Source organism: Pongo pygmaeus, chromosome 11, assembly GCF_028885625.2.
Source record: "Pongo pygmaeus isolate AG05252 chromosome 11, NHGRI_mPonPyg2-v2.0_pri, whole genome shotgun sequence".
Classification (NCBI taxonomy): domain Eukaryota; kingdom Metazoa; phylum Chordata; class Mammalia; order Primates; family Hominidae; genus Pongo; species Pongo pygmaeus.
Genome location: NC_072384.2, coordinates 74038633 through 74058735, shown reverse-complemented (window position 1 = coordinate 74058735; position 20103 = coordinate 74038633). Strand labels below are relative to the sequence as shown.

Below are 20103 nucleotides of genomic sequence, written 5' to 3'. Positions count from 1 at the left end.
TTACTCTGAGGCCTAAGTGCTCCAATAGCTTATTCTGCTTAGAATCATTTATTCATTCTATGCTCTGAACCTAGAATTTGGTAAAAGCAGCTATTTCTTTTTTTTTTTTTTTTGAGACAGAGTCTAACTCTGTTGCCCAGGCTGGAGTGAAGTGGAGTCATCTCGGCTCACTGCAACCTCCGCCTCCCGGGTTCAAGCGATTCTCCTGCCTCAGCCTCCTGAGTAGTTGGGATTACAGGCGAGTGCCACCATGCGTGGCTAATTTTTGTATTTGTAGTAGAGACACGGTTTCATCATGTTGGTCAGGCTGGTCTTGAACCCCCGACCTCAGGTGATCCACCATCCTTGGCCTCCCAAAGTGCTGGAATTACAGGCGTGAGCCACTGCGCCTGGCCCAAAAGCAGCTATTTCAATAATGTACACAAGGCCACTTATTTCTAACATACCTGACTGACCAAAGTGGATAAATGCCTACATTAATGTCTCAGAACATGAAACCTCAGTGTCCACCAGAAAAAAAAGAAAACCAAAAAACCTTTCAGAACATATTCCTCAGATAAACTTTAAAAAATAATTTTCAATTATCAAAATAACATAACTACTTCATATAATAGATGCTTACAAAATAGAGAAAAGTAAAACAGTATTTTATTTTTAGACTACATGCATTTCTTTGATTACTAAATGTCCTATTTGTGAATTATCAGTTCTTATTATATAATTCTTTGAGATGGTTCAAGTGTAACTCGTCCAGACGTAGGAGATGGACCAGATAACCTATGAAGGAACGCTTTGCACACTGGGATGCTCGTGAGATAGTGTGATATCAGCCAATACCACTTTAAGTGCCGTTTAAGAACAAAAATCAAAAAATAAGAAATGCTGCCAAGAATTGCTTAGTGATGTAATTGTTTTCATTGTGTAGAACTAAATTTAAAATCAGGCCTGTCTTAGGCTAGTTGGCAATCTTGATACATTATGTAAGCTTCTGTATTATGGCTCATGTCTTCTCGCTTCAAATCTGATCAGAATAGATAACTGTTTGAATGACATCTGTCAGGAGGAGAGGTTGAAACTTTCTTGTTGAAAAGATAAAGCCTCTATATTCTCTCAGTGTTTTTCCATCTAGTCTTTTTCCCTGTAATTATTAAGTAGGTAAGTTATTGTACTATGCTGTGGATGGAGAGGAATTATCAGCTTGCTTGATTTTAAAATACTCTTTTCTCCTTTCTTTACAGAATCTTTCCAGTTGTTTATGGTGGCTATTCAACCAAGAGCCTGGAAGACTTTATGTTGAGTTACAGTTTTTTTGTGCTGTGTTTAACTTTGGTCAGGTATTTATTTATGGAGAACTTTGAGGGGTTTTTGTCTTCCTGGATAGGTTGATTGGTAGGGGGTCGGGGGAAGTGGGAAGTGGATTAGGATGTTGTTTTGTTTCACATAAAAAGGATTTAGTTTGTTTGCCAGCTGCTGGTATGCATGGCAGCTGACAGCTGCTGCTTGTCTTCTAGTAGAGATGAATTATTATATTGGTTAAAGTCATCAGAATGTACACTGAGTGCTTCCACCAGAAAAATACCAGGTAGTAACTCTGGTGTGATCTTAATAAGTCACACTGGGACCGGGCTCATTGGCTCACACCTGTAATCCCAGCACTTTGGGAGGCCAAGGTGGGCGGGTCACTTGAGGCCAGGAGTTCAAAACCAGGCTAGCCAACATGGTGAAACCCCATCTCTACAAAAAATACAAAAAAATTAGCCAGACGTAGTAGTCCATGCCTGTAATCCAAGCTACTGCAGAGGCTGAGGCACAAGAACCACTTGAACCCAGGAGGTAGAGGTTGCAGCCAGCTGAGACTGTACCACTGCACTCCAGCCTGGGTGACAGAGTGAGATAAGACTGTCTCAAAAAAAAAAGAAAAAAAAAAAAGCTCACTTTGGGAAAATAACTTACTTTCCCTGAACTTTTAATTTAGCTCCTTAAGTTTTGTTTTTGTTTTTTTTTTTGAGACGGAGTTTCGCTCTTGTTGCCCAGGCTGGAGTGCAACGGTGCGATCTCAGCTCACTGCAGCCTCTGCCTCTCAGGTTCAAGCAATTCTCCTGTCTCAGCCTCCCGAGTAGCTGGGATTACAGGCATGCACCACTACGCCCGGCTAATTTTGTATTTTTAGTAGTGACGGGGTTTCTCCAGTTGCTCAGGCTAGTCTCCAACTCCCAACCTCAGGTGATCCACCCGCCTCAGCCTCCCAAAGTGCTGGGATTACAGGCATGAGCCACCGTGCCTGGCCATCTCCTTAAATTAATGGACATCATTTCATTTACATTTTGATGTTTCTTGAACAATAGATACTTAAATCTTAAAAAGAAAAATCATGTGGTGTATAAATAAATTTTGGCTAGGGATAGCAGTTACCATTCCTTGATAGCCTACTATGTGCCAACCATCGTTAAGCATTTTACATTCATTATCTCATTTAAACATCATGACAACACCCGCAAAGTAGTATTATCACCCCCAGTTTATAAATTAGGAAACTAAAATTCCATAAACAAGTAATATGATAGGTGCTATTGTCTATATTTATGTCACTATTAAAATGGATACTTAAGGATAAATTACATCTTAACATATTGACCTTTAACTCCTTACTTTTTTTTTTTTTTTAATTGAGATGGGATCTCGTTCTGTCACCCAGGCTGGAGTGCATTGGTGTTAGCTCACTGCAACCTCCACCTCCTGGGTTCAGGTGGTTCTCCTACTGCAGCCTCCTGAGTAGCTGGGACTACAGGCACCTGCTACCACACCTGGTTAATTTTTGTATTTTCAGTAGAGATGGGGTTTCACCATGTTGGCCAGGCTGGTCTTGAACTCCTGACCTCAAGTGATCCACCTGCCTTGGCCTCTCAAAGTGCTGGTATTATGGGCATGAGCGACCGCACCCAGCCCTTACCTTTTCATTACAGAATATTAGTCCACAGACTGAGTATCAGGTCAAAAAACAACAACAAAAAAAAACACACATTTGAAATCACTGAGTTTGTCTATTAAATCTAAAATAATTTGCCATATGAATTAGTTAACATTTGTCAATAGATGCCGCTGTTTTTCCTAATATTACTTTCTTACAATATTTACAGTTTGGCCATTATGATGGGAGCAAAAATGGCTATGCCCACAGAGACAAATGACCTTAATCAGTTTATTACAGACAGACATGAGCATCCTACTTGATATCTCACTTTGTGATACTGTTTAAGATCTGATTTTGTATCTAAGAACTATAAAATACTGAGTTGAAAAATCATAGTCTGACTTAGCATTTTGCATTCAGAAAGCCCATTCCAAGCTGAGCTATCCAGAACTAGGACTGGGAAGAGCTTCATTCCATAGGGCTGTGTCATCAACAGCAGCTAATGCCAGGAATGTTGCATTTAAAATGCTGCCCCACAGCTTAAGACTGAAGTGGTTCAATGGAGCAAGACAGACACAAACCCCATTCCCATCCCATTTTCCTCTTGGGGAGGTGGTATGGTATGCTCATTCCCTTCTGGCTGTTTATAGTATGGGGGATGAAGAAATTTGGGTCCTTCTGCATTCTCCATTCTACTTCCACCAGCTTGCACTCAGATCCTTACCCCAGTGTGTCACAAATGGCAGCTCCCAACTTCCTGTCTCTCAAAAAGAGTCTTAAATTGTCCTAACCTGTGGCTGATAGCTGGTGCTAGGCATTTGCCTTGTCACTTACAAAGCCTTAAACTCTTCCCTAACCACCAGCCAGTTTCACTTTACATAAATTCTGTTCAATTACTGCATTATTATTAGATACTGCAATGCTTGTTATATAATTTGTGAGGTTTCATGGAAAAATAATAAATACTTATGCACAGTGGGAAATATTTTCTTTTTATAAAGGGGAAACAAAGACATATATGCCCTTAAATGTTTTCATTTTACTGTCATGTAAATGCGGCTGCTCAGCCCTGGTTTGTATCACCCATCATAACGAGTAGATAGAATGATTGGGAGAAGGCAGCAAAGCATCCTACCTGCCTTTGAAGGGCCTGCTTTGTGTGTTCCACTTAAAATGTCGCTCTTGTCACTATAGGTTTGTCTCCTCAAACACTAAATTTGGTGACTTCCTTAACTTCTCTGTTTTAAAATGTTATTGTTGAATTCTGAAAAAAATAACTTTGTTTTCTTCCTTAGGGATTTATTTCCTTTGGAATCTTTGGATTAGATAAACATTTAATCATCCTACCTTTCAAAAGAAGGTAAATTAAGTTTTGAAATAAATCTGTATCTGTAAATGTGATGACAAAGCCATTATATTAAGATACTGATATGAAGCCATGCATGGTGGCTGCTTGTAATCCCAGTACTTTGGGAGGCCAGGGTGGGCAGATTGCTTGAACTCAGGAGTTCGAGACCAGCCTGGGCAACATGGTGAAACCTAGTCTCTACAAAAAAAAATACAAAAATTAGCCAGGTGTGGTGGCATGCTTCTGTAGTCCCAGCTACTCAGGAGGTTGAGGCAGGAGGATGGCTTGAACCTGGGAGGCAGAGGTTGCAGTGAGCCAAGATTGTGCCATTGCACTCCAGCCTGGGCGACAGAGCAAGATCCTGTCACACACACACACACGTGCGTGCACACACACACACACACACACTAAGATACTGATGTTTTTCTATCGCAAGGACAGAAAACCAAACACCACATGTTCTCACTCATAGGTGGGAATTGAACAATGAGAACACTTGGACACAGGGTGGGGAACATCACGCACCGGGGCCTGTCGTAGGGTAGGGTAAGGGGGGAGGGATAGCATTAGGAGATATACCTAATGTAAACCACGAGTTAATGGGTGCAGCACACCAACATGGCATATGTATACATATGTAACAAACCTGCACGTTTTTTACATGTACCCTAGAACTTAAAGTATAATAATAAAAAATAAAAATTAAAAAAAAATTTTTTAAATATATATATATTTTTTAATTTGATTGGTAAAATTAGCCCTGTGATGCCCCTATCCTAGGCTTTGTATGGTGAAATTTTTACTAGAACATATTTTTAATGCCTAAATTATAAACCTAAGAAAATATATTTGAGTGTCCAAATGATGGTACATAAAATGCTTAATTTCAACACTTGAACGTCAAATAAAAATTTGCTATATTATGCTTAAAAAAAAGATACTGATGTTTTTAAACCTTTAGTAACTGCAGAGACACCACTAAATGCCACACAAAGGTTATAAACAACTGCAAAAAAAAATTGGAGAAACTATTATAAATCTGGCATTGTAATTTGCACTTTAACAAGAATTGATGGACATTGATTTGTATCTATGCCATTAACTATTACATAAAGTTAAATGAAACTTGAAAATGTCTTTGGAAATGGAAGTAGTAGGTGGTGTGCCTCCATGGTCTATATTTGATTGTCTGTCTCCTTTGACAACACAATTTCTCTTTTTATCAAACTGACAGCTTACAGAAAACTCAAGTTTCTTTCTAAATTGTTGGTTTTTTATCAGCTTAGTGAAGGGTTTCTTTGAATTAAGATCAGGGATTTCTTTATGAAAAATAACAAGTAGTAATACTCCAACGTGGGGGTAGGAGGAGGAGGTGGGGGCAAATCTTTCTACTTCTTCTTGTGTTTTCAAAGTCAAAATTTGTAGAAACTGGAAGTGCTAAAGAAACGTATCCCACCAGCGCTATGAAAAGAGCCCAGTAAATGCTAATGGTTCTTTCTTCTTCATCTTTATCATTATCATCAGGATGTAGTTGCTAGGTTCATAATCATTTCATGAAAGAAGAAAAGCATAATTGGAAAGTCATTGAACTTAGTTATCAGCTTCATTTGTTGATTGGGTAAAATAATCAACGATTCTAATGTGTAGGCTGGCTGAAACAAAACTGTTTCATACTCCAGTTTTTGGAGTACTCTGGTATTTGTCTCTGTGGTACTAAAATAGAAAAGTGATTAAACAAAATATTTGATCTCTAATTTATCTTTGCATTTCAAAACAGTAGAATGTAGAGTAAGGAACATTTATTAGTAGAACCTGAAATGGGTCAAACATGTCTGGAGGGTTTATAAAATGATTAAGTCTTCCACCCCAGTATGCTTTGAATAGGAGATTGAATGTAGAATGTTTTTGCTTCTGAGACTAATGATGTCTGGAATGTAGAATGTTTTTGCTTCTGAGACTAACGATGTCTGGGTATTGTAGATGACAGCTTTGGTGATCGACAGCTTTGGAACAGCCATTTTGATGGGGTGATAAGGCAGGAAGAGTTCTCTTTCAGTGCTTTTCTTTCCTTAAAAATGTCCATAAATTTGATTTTCAGACTTGAATTCCTATGGAACAATAAAGAAACAGCAGAAAACAGAGATTCTCCTGTTTCAGAGGAAATAAAAATGACCTGTCAACAATTTATCCATTATCACCGTGACCTCTGTATCCGAAACATTGTCAAAGAAAGAAGGTAAGCAAAGTGCCAGTACAGGTTCTAGACAATTATATTTTAAATGATTAATTGATTAATTTTGGATTGTAATAGGCTAAATGATGTGGTTGTGACTAATTACATGATTATTTTTACATATGCATATAAAAGTTAAAGGAATTATGAGTGAGTTTATAGTTTCAGAAATGGCATATAAAAGAGTCATATTACGTTGATTTTAATATTTTAAAAATGTCATATAACTTCTGATTGCCATATAAAATGTGAACACTTCAGTTTAGAGTGAACCAAAATGTCATAGAATATTGACACTCATTTCAAGTTGGCCAGTAGTGTCTCTCACAAAACTTTGAGATACATTGGATTTAGAAGTGATGTTATATTCCCACCTCAGCATTTCTTGACGAATGCATTTGTCAAGAAAATGAAATGAAATTTCTGCCTCTTAATTTTGTTGCTTACGTTTCACTTCAAGTTCTAATCTTTAGTCTGTGACATAATATTTATTATACTAATCCTTAAGGTATGAAGTATATAGCAGGTTCTCTTTTAATTTTGGATGAGGAAAAAAAATTTTTTTATAAACGAAGTATACAGCAGGAAATTATGAGCTTTGAATAAATACTATACTACCAGTATTTCTGGTTGTCATAAAAGAGAAAACAAAACAAAATATAAAGAACCAAATACTTTTATGTCTATAACAGAAAATATGAAATGTATGAAAATTCGTATGGAGGATAATTTATTTACATATATTATGCCACTGTATTTAACATATATATCATTATAATCAGAAGGTAGCCTGGTACGGAGAGTGGAAAAGGGGCTGCAGTGGGTGTGGACTAATACTAGAACTCAGCTCCTGAACTGCCGCTTGTTGGCTGTGTGACATTGGGCAAGTTCAATTCTCTAAATTTTAGTTTTCCTCTTCTTTAAAATATTGAATTCTTGGGATTGTTGAATTAGATAACAGAATATCTGTGAATGGGCATAGTCCACTTTCTGGCAATGGTAAACAATGAAGAAAAGTCAGTTTTTCACCCTTCTGAGCACAGTTATTTCAAAGTGCCATCTGTGAATAGTTTCAACAATTTAAAACTGCTTTTTAGGGCCAGGCGTGCTGGCTCATGCCTGTAATCCCAGCACTTTGGGAGGCCAAGGTGGGAGGATCACCTGAGGTCAGGAGTTCAAGACCAGCCTGGCCAACATGGTGAAACCCTGTCTCTACTAAAAATACAAAACTAGCCGGGCGTGTTGGCAGGCGCCTGTAATTCAAGCTACTCAGGAGACTGCAGCACAAGAATCGAATCGCTTGAACCCGGGAGGTGGAGGCTGCAATGAGCCAAGATCACGCCACTGCACTCCGGCCTGGGCAACAGAGCAAGACTCCGTCTCAAAAACAAACAAACAAAACCCCACAAAAAAAACCCTGCTTTTTAAAATTAAAAAAGAGAACTCCAGGTTAGCTCTTTGAGGCCCAGTGTGATTGCCAGCTCTTGGGAAGGAAGCATAGCTTTTGCAATTTGCAGGGCTGCCAGTCTGCCTCAGTCCCATTTGGCTGAATGGACACTGGCTGGGAGCGTGCCAGCCTGTTTCCTGCCCCTTTCCAGGCTCTACAGCCTGTACGGTGTCACATTCTCTGCCACTTTGTACAGTTCCATGGGCTGGTTTGTTCGTTTCTTTGAGACAGAGTCTCACTCCCGTCGCCCAGGCTGGAGTGCAGTGGCGCAATCTCAGCTCACTACAGCTCCAATCTCCTGGGCTCAGCCTTCTGAGAAGCTGGAACTACAGGTGCGTGCCACCATACCCAGCTAATTTTTTGTATTTTTTTAGTAGAGATGGAATTTTGCCATGTTGGCCAGGCTGGTCTCAAACTCCTGAGCTCAAGTGATCTGCCCACCTTGGCCTCCCAAAAAAAGTGCTGGGATTACAGGCGTGAGCCACCATACCCAGCCATGGGCTGTTATTATAGCTGCCTGATCACAGTCATCAGGAAATAAATATTCTGTTGCTGTCTGGAATAGAAGGTGTCAGGCTATAGGCCGGGCACGGTGGCTCACGCCTGTAATCCCAGCACTTTGGGAGGCTGAGGCGGGCAGATCACCTGAGGTCAGGAGTTCGAGACCAGCCTGACCAACATGGAGAAATCCCGTATCTACTAAAAATACAAAATTAGCCAGGTGTGGTGGCGCATGCCTGTAATCCCATCTACTCAGGAGGCTGAGGCAAGAGAATCACTTGAACCCGGGAAACGGAGGTTGCGGGGTAAGCTGAGATCATGCCATTGCACTCCAGCCTGGGCAACAAGAGTGAAACTTTGTCTCAAAAAAAAAAAAAAAAAGATATTAGGCCATAAATAAAAAAATCAACAAGCAAAAAGAAAGCTAACACAGAGTATAATATCCAGGCTTTTGTTGAATGTGGTGTTTCTAGTTGCAAGGCATAAATTAAGATAACTTATCTCTAAATGAAATACTGATGTTAAAATAATGTAATTTTATGTATTTGAGAAAACTTTCCATGAGTATTAACCTTTTTTTCTAATTCTTAAATAAACTCTAATGAATATTCATTTATGGTGAAATGTTTTTAAATTTTTGTCACCTGTTCTCCTTTCACCTTGATCTTCACCCACCATTTCCCACATCAAGCACTTTAGGTTTTGTAGCCTGAATGATGCTTGCGGACAGATTCATGTTGTCTACCTATAGTGTATTTGTGTGGAAATGTACAGCACTTGTGTAGTTGGATTTTTTTCCCTGTATCTCTCTATCCTTTGTTGATTTGTACATACTTAAGACATCCCATATTTGCATCAGGAAGACAGATTTTTAAATATTCAAGAAGTAGATTCACAAAGCACATTTTAAAAATCTTAGATTTGTAGCAGGTTACATCTCACTTATTCTTTCCTTGCTTCCTAATGAAGCAAATTTCTGACAAACATATCAGTAGGATTGTCTTGCCTGCTGAGGGCAAGAAGAAAGGCTACTTGTGGGGGCACTATGATGTATGTAGTGCATACATATACATGATGTATATGGAGCTAAAAATAAAGTTTGATTTGAATAGTTTAGTGAAAATAATCACTTCTTAAGAGCTCGTGAAAAATATTTAGTGTTCCTGACACAAATTACTTAGTATAACTAAAAGTATAAATTATAAAATATATCATATTCAGCTATTACAGGACAGATCTGATAACAGGCTAGTATAAAAAGTATTTCTTTGTAAGTGCATTTACATTATCTATGACTTTTTTTTGTATTGTTTAAGCATTTCTGTTTTCACAAGCATTCCTGGCATATTTTCTTTTTCTTCAGTGGGTCTTTCTAGGTCAGGAGAGTTAACAAACCCCTTCTATTCAGAGAAGTTTCCTTCCTGCCATGCTTTTAACTATCACACTGTCTTTCCTTGTTTCCTTCTATTTTTGTCTTGCTTGTCCTCTATCATGCAGTGCTGATACCAGATTTACAGAACATATGGGTGAATCATTCCTTTGACACAGGTGTGGTGCAAAGACTTCTGCTGGAACTTTCTGTGGCTGTGACCTGGTGAACTGGCTAATTGAAGTCGGCCTTGCCTCTGACCGTGGTGAAGCTGTGATATACGGAGACAGGCTGGTACAAGGGGGAGTCATCCAACATATTACCAACGAGTATGAATTCCGGGATGAGTACTTGTTTTACAGATTTCTTCAAAAAAGTCCTGAACAGAGTCCTTCTGTTATTAATGCAAACACTCTCCAACAGGAAAGATATAAAGAAATTGAGCATTCATCCCCACCCTCACATTCCCCTAAGACCTAAATTATGAAGGGGAGAACCCTACATGGAATCATATTCTAGCCGCATATTCATTAGTTTTCAGCTGGGTGACCTTGGGCAAGTTAACAGAGGCAACCTCTCTGAGCCTCAGTTGTCTCTTCTGTAAAATGTGAAAAGATGTGCTCCCACCACATGCTCAGGGTCTGTGATTTTACATGTATGTAAAACACATAGGAAGCTGACTTAGGAAAAAGAGAAAACCAAATTAAAGTTCTGATAATGAATATAATATAGTCATCCTTCAGTATCCAAGGGGATTGGTTCCAGGACTCCTGAAGATCCCAAAATCTGAGGATACTCAAGTCCCTTATATAAAATGGTGTAGGCCGGGCATGGTGGCTCACGCCTGTAATCCCAGTACTTTGGGAGGCCGAGGCAGGTGGATCACCTGAGGTCAGGAGTTCAAGACCAGCCTGGCCAACATGGCGAAACCCTGTCTCTACTGAAAAATACAAAAAATTAGTTGGGCGTGGTGGTGGGTGCCTGTAATCCCAGCTACTCAGGAGGCTGAGGCAGGAGAATCGCTTGAATCTGGGAGGCAGAGGTTGCTGTGAGCCGAGATCGTGCCACTGCACTTCAGCCTGAGCAACAGAGCAAGACTCCGTCTCAAAAATAAAATAAAATAAAATAAAATAAAATAAAATAAAATAAAATAATTAATACAATGGTGTAGTATTTGCATATAACCTATGCACATTCTCCCATATAGTTTAATCATCTTTAGATACTTATAATGCCTAATACAATCTAAATGCTATGTAAATAGTTGTTATACTGTATTGTTTAGGGAATAACAATAAGAAAAACAGTCTGTACATGTTCACTACAAATGCAACCATTGTAAGCCTAACTACATTTTTTTAATCTGCAGTTGATTGAATCTGTGGATGTAGAACCTGTGCATATGGAGGGTCAACTGTACTATAAATAATATGAATATGCCAACATTATATAATCATTGCTTTCTGCAACTGTTTACTATAATTTCAAAATTAACATCCTATTAACTGTTCCTTTAAATTATCAAATTTGGCAAGTATATTGCTAGCAGGAGATGGACCTTAAATTATGACAGCTTTACATTTTTTGATAGCATCTCTTGAAAAAGAATTTTAATGATTCTAATAAGAGGTTCTTTTTCTTTTTTCCATTTCCTTGACAAATAGTACTCATTTAAAAACTAGAGGGCCAGGCTTAGTGGCTCACGCCTGTAATCTCAGCACTTTGGGAGGCTGAGGCAGGCAGATTGCTTGAGGTCAGGAGTTCGAGACCAGCCTGGGCAACATGGTGAAACCCGGTCTGTACTAAAAAAATAAAATAAAATAAAAAGATAAAAGAATACCCAGGTGTGGTAGTGCATGCCTGTAGTCCCAGCTACTTCAGAGACTGAGGTGGGAGTACCCCTTGAGCCTGGGAGGCACAGGTTGCAGTGAACCAAGATCACATCACTGCACTTCAGCCTGGGTGACAGAGCAAGACCCTGTCTCAGAAACAAAAAACAAGTAAAAAAAACTAGAAGCACTATTTTTTTTTAAAGTTTGTCTTTTCTTTTCTACCCAAATTACTAATCTATGCCATTAAGGAAAGGAATAAGAACCTCCGTATGTATTATTATCTCCACAGTCCTTCTGCAGAAGTACAATCTGATCTTTAACTTTCATGCTACAAATAATAATTTGAGCAGATTAATTTGAATTTTATCAACAAAATTATTGCCATATGATGTATCATTTCTGTATTTGAACAAAGCATCGTAATGCAGGATAACTCTTCTACTTTATTCCCTGTAGTTAAAAAAAAAAAAAAAAACTATATAGTTCAAGCCAATATTTAAAAATTCTAAACCTAGGCTGGGCATGGTGACTCATACCTGTAATCCCAGCACTTTGGGAGGCCGAGGCAGGTGAATTGCTTCAGCCCAGGAGTTCGAGACCAGCCTGGCCAACCTGGTGAAACCCCATCTCTACTAAAAAAAAAAAAAAAAAAAAAAAAATTAGCCAGGTGTGGTGGTGTGCGCCTGTAATCCCAGCTACTCAGGAGGCTGAGGCAGCAGAATTGCTTGAAACCAGGAGGCAGAGGTTGCAGTGAGCTGAGATCGTGCCACTGCACTCCAGCCTGAGTGTGAGAGTGAGACTCTGTCTCAGGAAAAAAAAAAAAAAAAAAAAATTCTAAAGATTACATTTAGAATTTAGTCTTTTTAAAGTGTCCATGTATAAAAATATATAATTTTTAAAATTACTAAATGTTGCCTTCTCTCTTAGTCTATTATTTTAGTTACTATAACAAAATATCATAAACTGGATAGCTTATAAACAACAGAAACTTATTTCTTACAGTTTTGGAGGCTGTGAAGTCCAAGATTAAGGCACTAACAGATCTGGTGTCTGGTAAGGCAAATTTCTGGCTCATAGATGGTACCTTCTTGCTGTGTCCCTACATGGTAGATGGGAAGAACTGGTCTCATTGGCCCCTTATAAGGGCATTAATTCCACTCAATAGGGCTCCACCCTCATGATCTAATAACCTCTCAAAGGCCCTACCACCTAATACTAACACATTGAGGATGTGACTTCAACTTCACATTTCTACAGGCAGAGAAGGGGGGCTGTGTAAATTCTTCCCATCAGTACTTGAATGTTCATTTAACAAATAATTTATCGAGCATCTAGCATGTTCCAGACACAGTCTGAACACTGAGCACACAACAGTGGGAACAAATATGATTCCTGTCCTCATGGAGCTTCTATTCTCCTGTGAAAAACAGATGTTAAACATGATTGAGGATTAGGTTTCAACATAAGAATTCTAGGAGGACACAGACATTTAGACCATAGCATCTTCAGGTAAACTTTATCTTCAGTAAATTAAAGAGATCTATTTAGATGACTTTTGAGCATCTTAATTCTTAGATGTCAGTGCTAGTTTAACTTATTTTAAACGTTTCAGATATTTATTTAATTATACTTTTAGTGTCTCATATGTAAAAAAGTTATTTATAAAATAATTTATAGGGTTAGAGTCATTGCCCTTTTAATGCAACAAATAAACAATTTTTTAAAAACCTGCATGGGGGCCAGGCACGGTGGCTCATACCTGTAATCCCAGCACTTTGGGAGGTCGAGGCTGGTGGATCATGAGGTCAGGCTATCAAGACCATCCTGATTAACACGGTGAAATCCCGTCTCTATTAAAAATACAAAAAATTAGCCAGACGTGGTGGTGGGCACCTATAGTCCCAGCTACTTGGGAGGCTGAGGCACGAGAATGGCATGAACCCGGGAGGCGGAGTTTGCAGTGAGCCAAGATCGCGCCACTGCACTCCAGCCTGGGCGACAGAGTGAGATTCCATCGCAAAAACAAAAACAAAAACAAAAACAAAAACAAACAAAAAAAAACTGCATGGAAGCCTAGTATATTTATTAATAACAAATAAATTATACTTTAGTGTACTATTAACCTATACCAATTTTAAGTTGTGATTAGAGAATGGGGATGTTTTTAAGCTGAACTGTCTTGCTGCGGAACTTTCCTTTTTTAATATGACCATATTATGACTCTGAATGCTCAGGGGTAAGCCTAAGGCCTCACTGCTGTTACCAGATTTTTCTAGTTACAGTAATAAAGATGTTAATTCACATGCATGCAGACAACTGAAACTCAAGTGGAGAATTTGTTTGTGAACAAGTCATACTACTTCTGTTATTTGCATGAATGGAATCTGCAATATCTTTTTCCATGGGAGACCCTAAAAGAAAACCCTGGATCAGAATGATCTGCAGTTTCAGATAATAAAGGCTTTTAAGAGACATTTTTAGAATTAAAAATATGCTAGTTTTATTAAATGAAAATATTTGTAACTGTTACTTTCTCACTGACAAAGCAAGTTTCTCAATAAAATACCTATTTTAACTTGCATTACTGACATCTTTTCTTTAAGTAATCTGAATCATGCAGAAGCCATCATAGAGGTCTTTTCTATACGTTCTCAATGTTTTCTTAAATGGGTTTCCTGAGTTCTGTTCTTCATGACTCTGGGCTCTGCAAACAGGGTTTCCCAATTACGCATTCTATAAACACTTTTATGAATGAGTCAATATGACATTGAGTCCTTTTCATACATGTCATCATTTCCAATATGTAGAGTGACAGCTAGAAAAAAGATAAAATTTTGATTAAAACCTATTTCTTTTTCTTCAGCATAGTCAATTGTTTTCTTAACTCTCTATAAGTAACTCCATGCCTAGCTTGTGCTTAGCTTTCAATATTTTTAGACTAAGACAAAGTGTATTTGGCATTTTGAGAACAACAATTAATGGTCAGTAAATTTCTAAAGCAAGAAAAATGTGAAACTAGTGTTTTATATGTTTGTTATGCAGCAGAATGCAGCTCTTAGTGTTTGCCCCTTCATATCTCATCATGTAAAATATTAAACTACTTTAGGCCACTGGACATAGATAGTCCTGTCATGAGTGATGGCTGGAAAAAAGTTCAGGATCATAAATGTTATCACCATTCTTCAAGAAAAGATGAGATTATAAATTTCTGCAATTGGTATGATAAAAGGTTGAATTAATTAATGAAAAAGAAAACATTAGCTCTGTAGACCTGTTTTGGGCAAATTTTACAAGAAGAAACTAACTCTCCAAAATTCTAGGCTACATAGTTATTTCTAAAGCAAAACTTTTGATTCATGATTAACATATATAAACTGATGTTTTCATCAAAGATCAAACAAAATAGCCTTGTCTAGAATACTTATATTATTCCCTTGGCTTATTAAGTAATGGTAAATAATACCAGTATCTAAGAGGTGACAGGTTGACCTGAGACTTATCAAAGGATACCAAGTTGTGCAGATAGATTGTCTAGCTAGTTTCTTCAACTTTACATTTCTACAGACAGAGAATAGGGCTGTGTAAATTCTTCCCATCAGTACTTGAATGTTCATTTAACAAATATGTATCGAGCATCTAGCATGTGCCAGACACAATCTGAACACTGAGCACACAACAGTGGGAATAAATATGATTCCTATCCTCATGGAGCTTCTATTCTGTGAAAAACAGATGTTAAACATGATTGACCTGTGACCAGGATCACCTGTGCCTCCAAGAGTATGTAAGAGAGACCTTCTGGTGTGAGGAAAACTCCCCTGAGGAAGTCATGTTTTAGCAAAACTCTAAAGGATGTCAAGTATTACTTATATAAAAGGGAGCACATGGAATGAATAGTGCAAGCAGACAAATACGGCCATGAGAAAGGCACATTCAAGGACATGAAAGAGCAGCATAGTAGAAACCTAAAAAACAATGGTTGAAGGTGTAATAAGATATAAATGAGGCAGATCAGTGGGATCCCTTTGGTAGTTAAAGAGGTTTAAGCCAGGCACAGTGGCTCACGCCTATAATCCCAGCACATTGGGAGGGCAAGGCAGGTGGATCACCTGGGGTCAGGAGTTCTAGATCAGCCTGGCCAACCTGGTCTACTAAAAAATACAAAAATTAGCCAGGCGTGGTGGCAGGCGCCTCTAATCCCAGCTACTCGGGTGGCTGAGGCAGGAGAATCGCTTGAACCCAGGAGGCGGAGGTTGCAGTGAGCTGAAAATGCGACATTGCACTCCAGCCTGGGGTACAAGAATGAGATTTTGTCTCAAAAAAAAAAAAAAAAAAAGTTTTAGACTCAAAAATAAGAAAATTAACAACCTAAGTAAACAATGGGCAAAAGATCTGAACAGACAACTCACCAAAGAAGATAAACAGATAAAAGCATGTGAAAATGTCCAATGCCACATATCATCAGGGAATTGTAAATTAAAACAAGATACCATTACACACCTATTAGAATGGCCAAAATCCAAAATGCTGACAACAATAAATGCTGACAAGAATATAGGGCAACAGAAGCTCTTATTCATTGCTGATAGGGATGCAAAATGGTAGCCACTGTAGAAGACAGTTTGGCAGTTTCTTGGGAAACTAAACATACTCTTACCACATGATCCAGCAATTGTGCTCCTTAGTATTTACAAAAAATTAGTTGAAAACATGTCCACATGGATGTCTACAGCAGGTTTATTCATAATTTTCAAAACTTGGAAGCAACCAAGATGTCCTTCAGTAGTAGTATATTCAGACAATGGAATATTATTTAGCACTAAAAGAAATGAGCTATCAAGTCATGAAAAGACATGCAGGAACCTTAAATGGATATTACTAAGTAAGTTAAAGAAGACAATCTTAAGAGGTCACATACTGTATGATTCCAATGATATGACACATGGAAAAGGCAAAACTATGGAGACAGTAAAAAGATCAGTGGTTGCCAGGGGTTGGAGGGAGGGTAGGATAAATAGGCAGAACACAGAAGATTTTTAGGGCAGTGAAACTACTCTGTATAATACTATAATGGTGGATACATGTCATTTTATAATTATCAAAGCCCATAGGACGTACTACATCAAGAGTGATCTCTAACTTGAACCATGGACTTTGGGTGATAATGTGTCAATGTAGGGCCATTGATTGTAACAAATGTACCATTCTGGTGCTGGGATGTTGATAGTGGGGGAGGCTATGCATGTGTGCTGATAGGGGCTATATTGAAACTCTACTTTCTGTTCAATTTTGCTGTGAACCTAAAACTGCTCCAAAAAATAAAGTCTCTTTTAAAAAAGAGTTTTAGGAGGGGAATTCATAATCAGATTTAAATTTGTGATAGATTGGCTGCAGTGACTCATGTGGGTGGAAATAAAGAACAAAAATGGGTGTAGGAGAACAGTTAATGCAATGGTCTAGCTAAAAGATGGTGCTAGTTTAGGCCAAGATGGCAGCAAAGGAGAAGGTGAAAATATGCTGCCCCTAGAGAGGGAAATAAGATTCCCGTAAGTGTAACGAACTGTTTGCCCTTAGTTTCCTCATCTATTAAAGGAGAGAAGAGGAGTATAGGGGTTAGAAGACAGCCTATCACTGAACCAAACTTAAGGCAAACAGAATCAACTGAGTTCTTGAGTCAGACATCTTTTCTTTTGTAATGTCAACCCTATATTAGACAAGAGCAGTATCAGGCAGACCATGGTATTTATGAGAGAACTTTGAACACATAACTTCCTGAGCACTCTTTGAATATAATGACCCACTTCTTTATTAACTTAATTGTGCTGATAGTGACTAGTAAATATGATAATGTAACCAAATACCAAAATGGACATTCTAGAAACTCAGAAATACTTAGTGATATTTTCAGTTGGATTTTTCTTTTGTTTATATTTGCAATTTTGAGTCTTACTTGGTAATCTTTATGTAACCTAAACAATGTTTTATAAACTTTAGGAAGATATTTCTCATGTATAAAGTTCATAATATATAATGCATTATAGTGTTCAAAATGTTATAATGTTCATAATATACTAACAATTCTATTTCATTGCCACTACCTTATTCTTGTTTCTGTTTTCACTGAGTGAACAGAAGTAAACAATGAGAGAGATTTCAGACCCAGAAACAGTATATCCTAAGGTTTTGGTTCCTTTATCTTATTCTCTAATCTCCCAAACAAGCTCTTCTAAAAATATATCTTATTAATGTAAAAGCTTATTAAGGAGAATGACCCTAAAAATGCTAGATAATCAGAGCTACAAGCTCACTGTTTAGCCAAGTCTTGACAAAGAGCATGTTTGAGTTTAACAAAAGTGCATTTGCAGAACTAATATACTGTATTGACAATGTGTAAATCTAGACATTTTTCTTGTTAGAGCTGGTTAATATTTGCCTAAAGCACAAACAACTTACCATTTGAGATATTTTTCATGACTAAAGAAAAATCTGCTTTCTTGATGTAACTGACAAAATGATTTGAGGGTACTACATAATTATAATAAATATAAATCCATGCATCATTTTAATGTTTCATTCTTTATATATAATTGAATACTTAGTTATTGTGACAAAAAGTTACTATGGCTAAAGAAAATAATGCAAGTACATCAACTGAAATAACACCTATATCCCACGATACATGAATCCAATTCCAATGCTGTTTTCTATTTCAGCAACACTATATGTAGTTTAATAGTCAAGATACCACTTGAATACTATCCAAGAATAATCAGACCTGCTCAAATTAGGTTTATATAATTTACCAAGGTGATAGATTCTGACTTTGAAGATTACTGACCACTGATCACTAAGAACTAATACTAGCTGACCATATGATCACTAAGAACTAACTTTGACTGATAAATTTGACTGATAAATTTGAATTTCATCTTTTGTACACTGAGGAAAGAGATTAACAATTTTCTCCACATCAAGATGCTTGTTTTGAAGGATTGATTCCATCTCTCTGAATAGTCCTTTCTCCAGTTTCCTCATGTTGTCCAACATTATTTTGGCTTTTTCCTAAACAATTAAAAATATAAAGATAAACACATATACATATACACATAAATCTAAGCAAATTCAGCCCATCTCTACAGATAAGGCTTGTTCATGCTGGCTTCTAATTGTGGTTTGGTTCCCTTCTTGTTCTTTAGAGACAGAAAGAATTAAATGAAATTCTTTGGGAAAATCATTGCTCTAGATTGAGTTAATGCATGAATACCAAATTATTTTTAGTAGAAAAGACAAAAACAATTATAAGAGTAGTTTATAAGTAAAAAACCTAAAAGACAACAGCACAATAGAAAATCTCATATGAACTGTGTATGTGGAAGGCTGCTGAAAACTGAGGCTGAAATATTTTTATCAATTTAGATCTTTTACATTTAAAACCAATATTATCAGATCAATACAATAGAACAATAATGTTCAGGAAAAAATCAACCAAAAGAAGACATTTCCTCTATGACTTCATCCTTATTTCAATAAAGGGAGAAAAAAGGTCCATGATTCTTACAGAAAGAAGTAATTTTTAAATTGATGATGAATCACCATGATCAGTTATAAGGTACTTATCTAGAGAAAAAGTATGTAAGAAAAAACTTGGCCAGGCGCAGTGGCTCACACCTGTAATCCCAGTACTTTGGGAGGCCATGGCGGGTGGATCACGAGGTCAGGAGTTCAAGACCAGCCCGCCAATATGGTAAAACCCCGTCTCTACTAAAAATACAAAAATTAGCTGGGTGTGGTGGCGCACGCCTGTAGTCCCAGCTACTCAGGAGGCTGAGGCAGGAGAATCACTTGAACCTGGGAGGCGGAGGTTGCAGTGAGCTGAGATCGCACCAGTGCACTCCAGCCTGGACGACAGAGTGAGACTCTGTCTCAAAATAAATAAATAAATAAAAAGTTACTAGAAAGTGAGCATAATTTGTTTCTGTTTTTTTTTTTTTTTTTGAGATGGAGTCTCATTCTGTCGCCCAGGCTAAAGTGCAATAGCACAGTCTCAGCTCACTGAGACTCTCTGCCTCCCGGGTTTAAGCGATTCCCCTGCCTCAGCTTCCTGAGTAGTTGGGATTACAGGCACCCGCCACCACACTCGGCTAATTTTTGTAGTTTTAGTACAGATGGGGTTTTGTCATGTTGGTCAGGCTGGTGTCAAACTCCTGACCTAAGTTGATCTACCCGCCTTGGCCTCCCAAAGTGCTGGGATTACAGGCGTGAGCCACCACGCCCAGCCTGTGAGCATAATTTTAAAAATTTGAACCATTATGGGGTAGAACTGTACAAAACAAATAACCTTAACATGGACTTCAGTATGAAATTGTATGCAGCTTTTTTCTGAGGAAACACTACATTTCATATTAGTGGGAAAAAAATGGATTTTGTCTATAAATGGTATTGGAATAATTTGTTACCTTTTT

At 37.8% G+C, this 20103-nt stretch overlaps 2 protein-coding genes across 11 annotated transcripts in view; one reads left to right on the top strand and one right to left on the bottom strand.

Annotated features, from left to right (window-relative positions):
- GPR155 (G protein-coupled receptor 155) overlaps positions 1 to 18349 on the top strand; it is a 56915-nt gene extending 38566 nt beyond the window's left edge. For 8 of the 9 annotated variants that reach the window (XM_054477367.2, XM_054477364.2, XM_054477362.2 and 5 more), the window contains 4 exons: positions 1239 to 1334; positions 4207 to 4271; positions 6358 to 6495; positions 9989 to 18349. In XM_054477367.2, the coding sequence (XP_054333342.1) occupies positions 1239 to 1334; positions 4207 to 4271; positions 6358 to 6495; positions 9989 to 10289 (600 nt within the window). In that variant the 3' untranslated portion in view covers positions 10290 to 18349. Of the gene's footprint in view, positions 1 to 1238; positions 1335 to 4206; positions 4272 to 6357; positions 6496 to 7589; positions 8322 to 9988 lie in introns of those variants that run through there. The other variant, XM_054477368.2, reaches the window with a different exon arrangement.
- SCRN3 (secernin 3) overlaps positions 14116 to 20103 on the bottom strand; it is a 32059-nt gene continuing 26071 nt past the window's right edge. The window contains exon 8 of one of the 2 annotated variants that reach the window (XM_054477370.2): positions 14116 to 18703. In XM_054477370.2, the coding sequence (XP_054333345.1) occupies positions 18521 to 18703 (183 nt within the window). In that variant the 3' untranslated portion in view covers positions 14116 to 18520. The remainder of the gene's footprint in view (positions 18704 to 20103) is intronic. The other variant, XM_054477371.2, reaches the window with a different exon arrangement.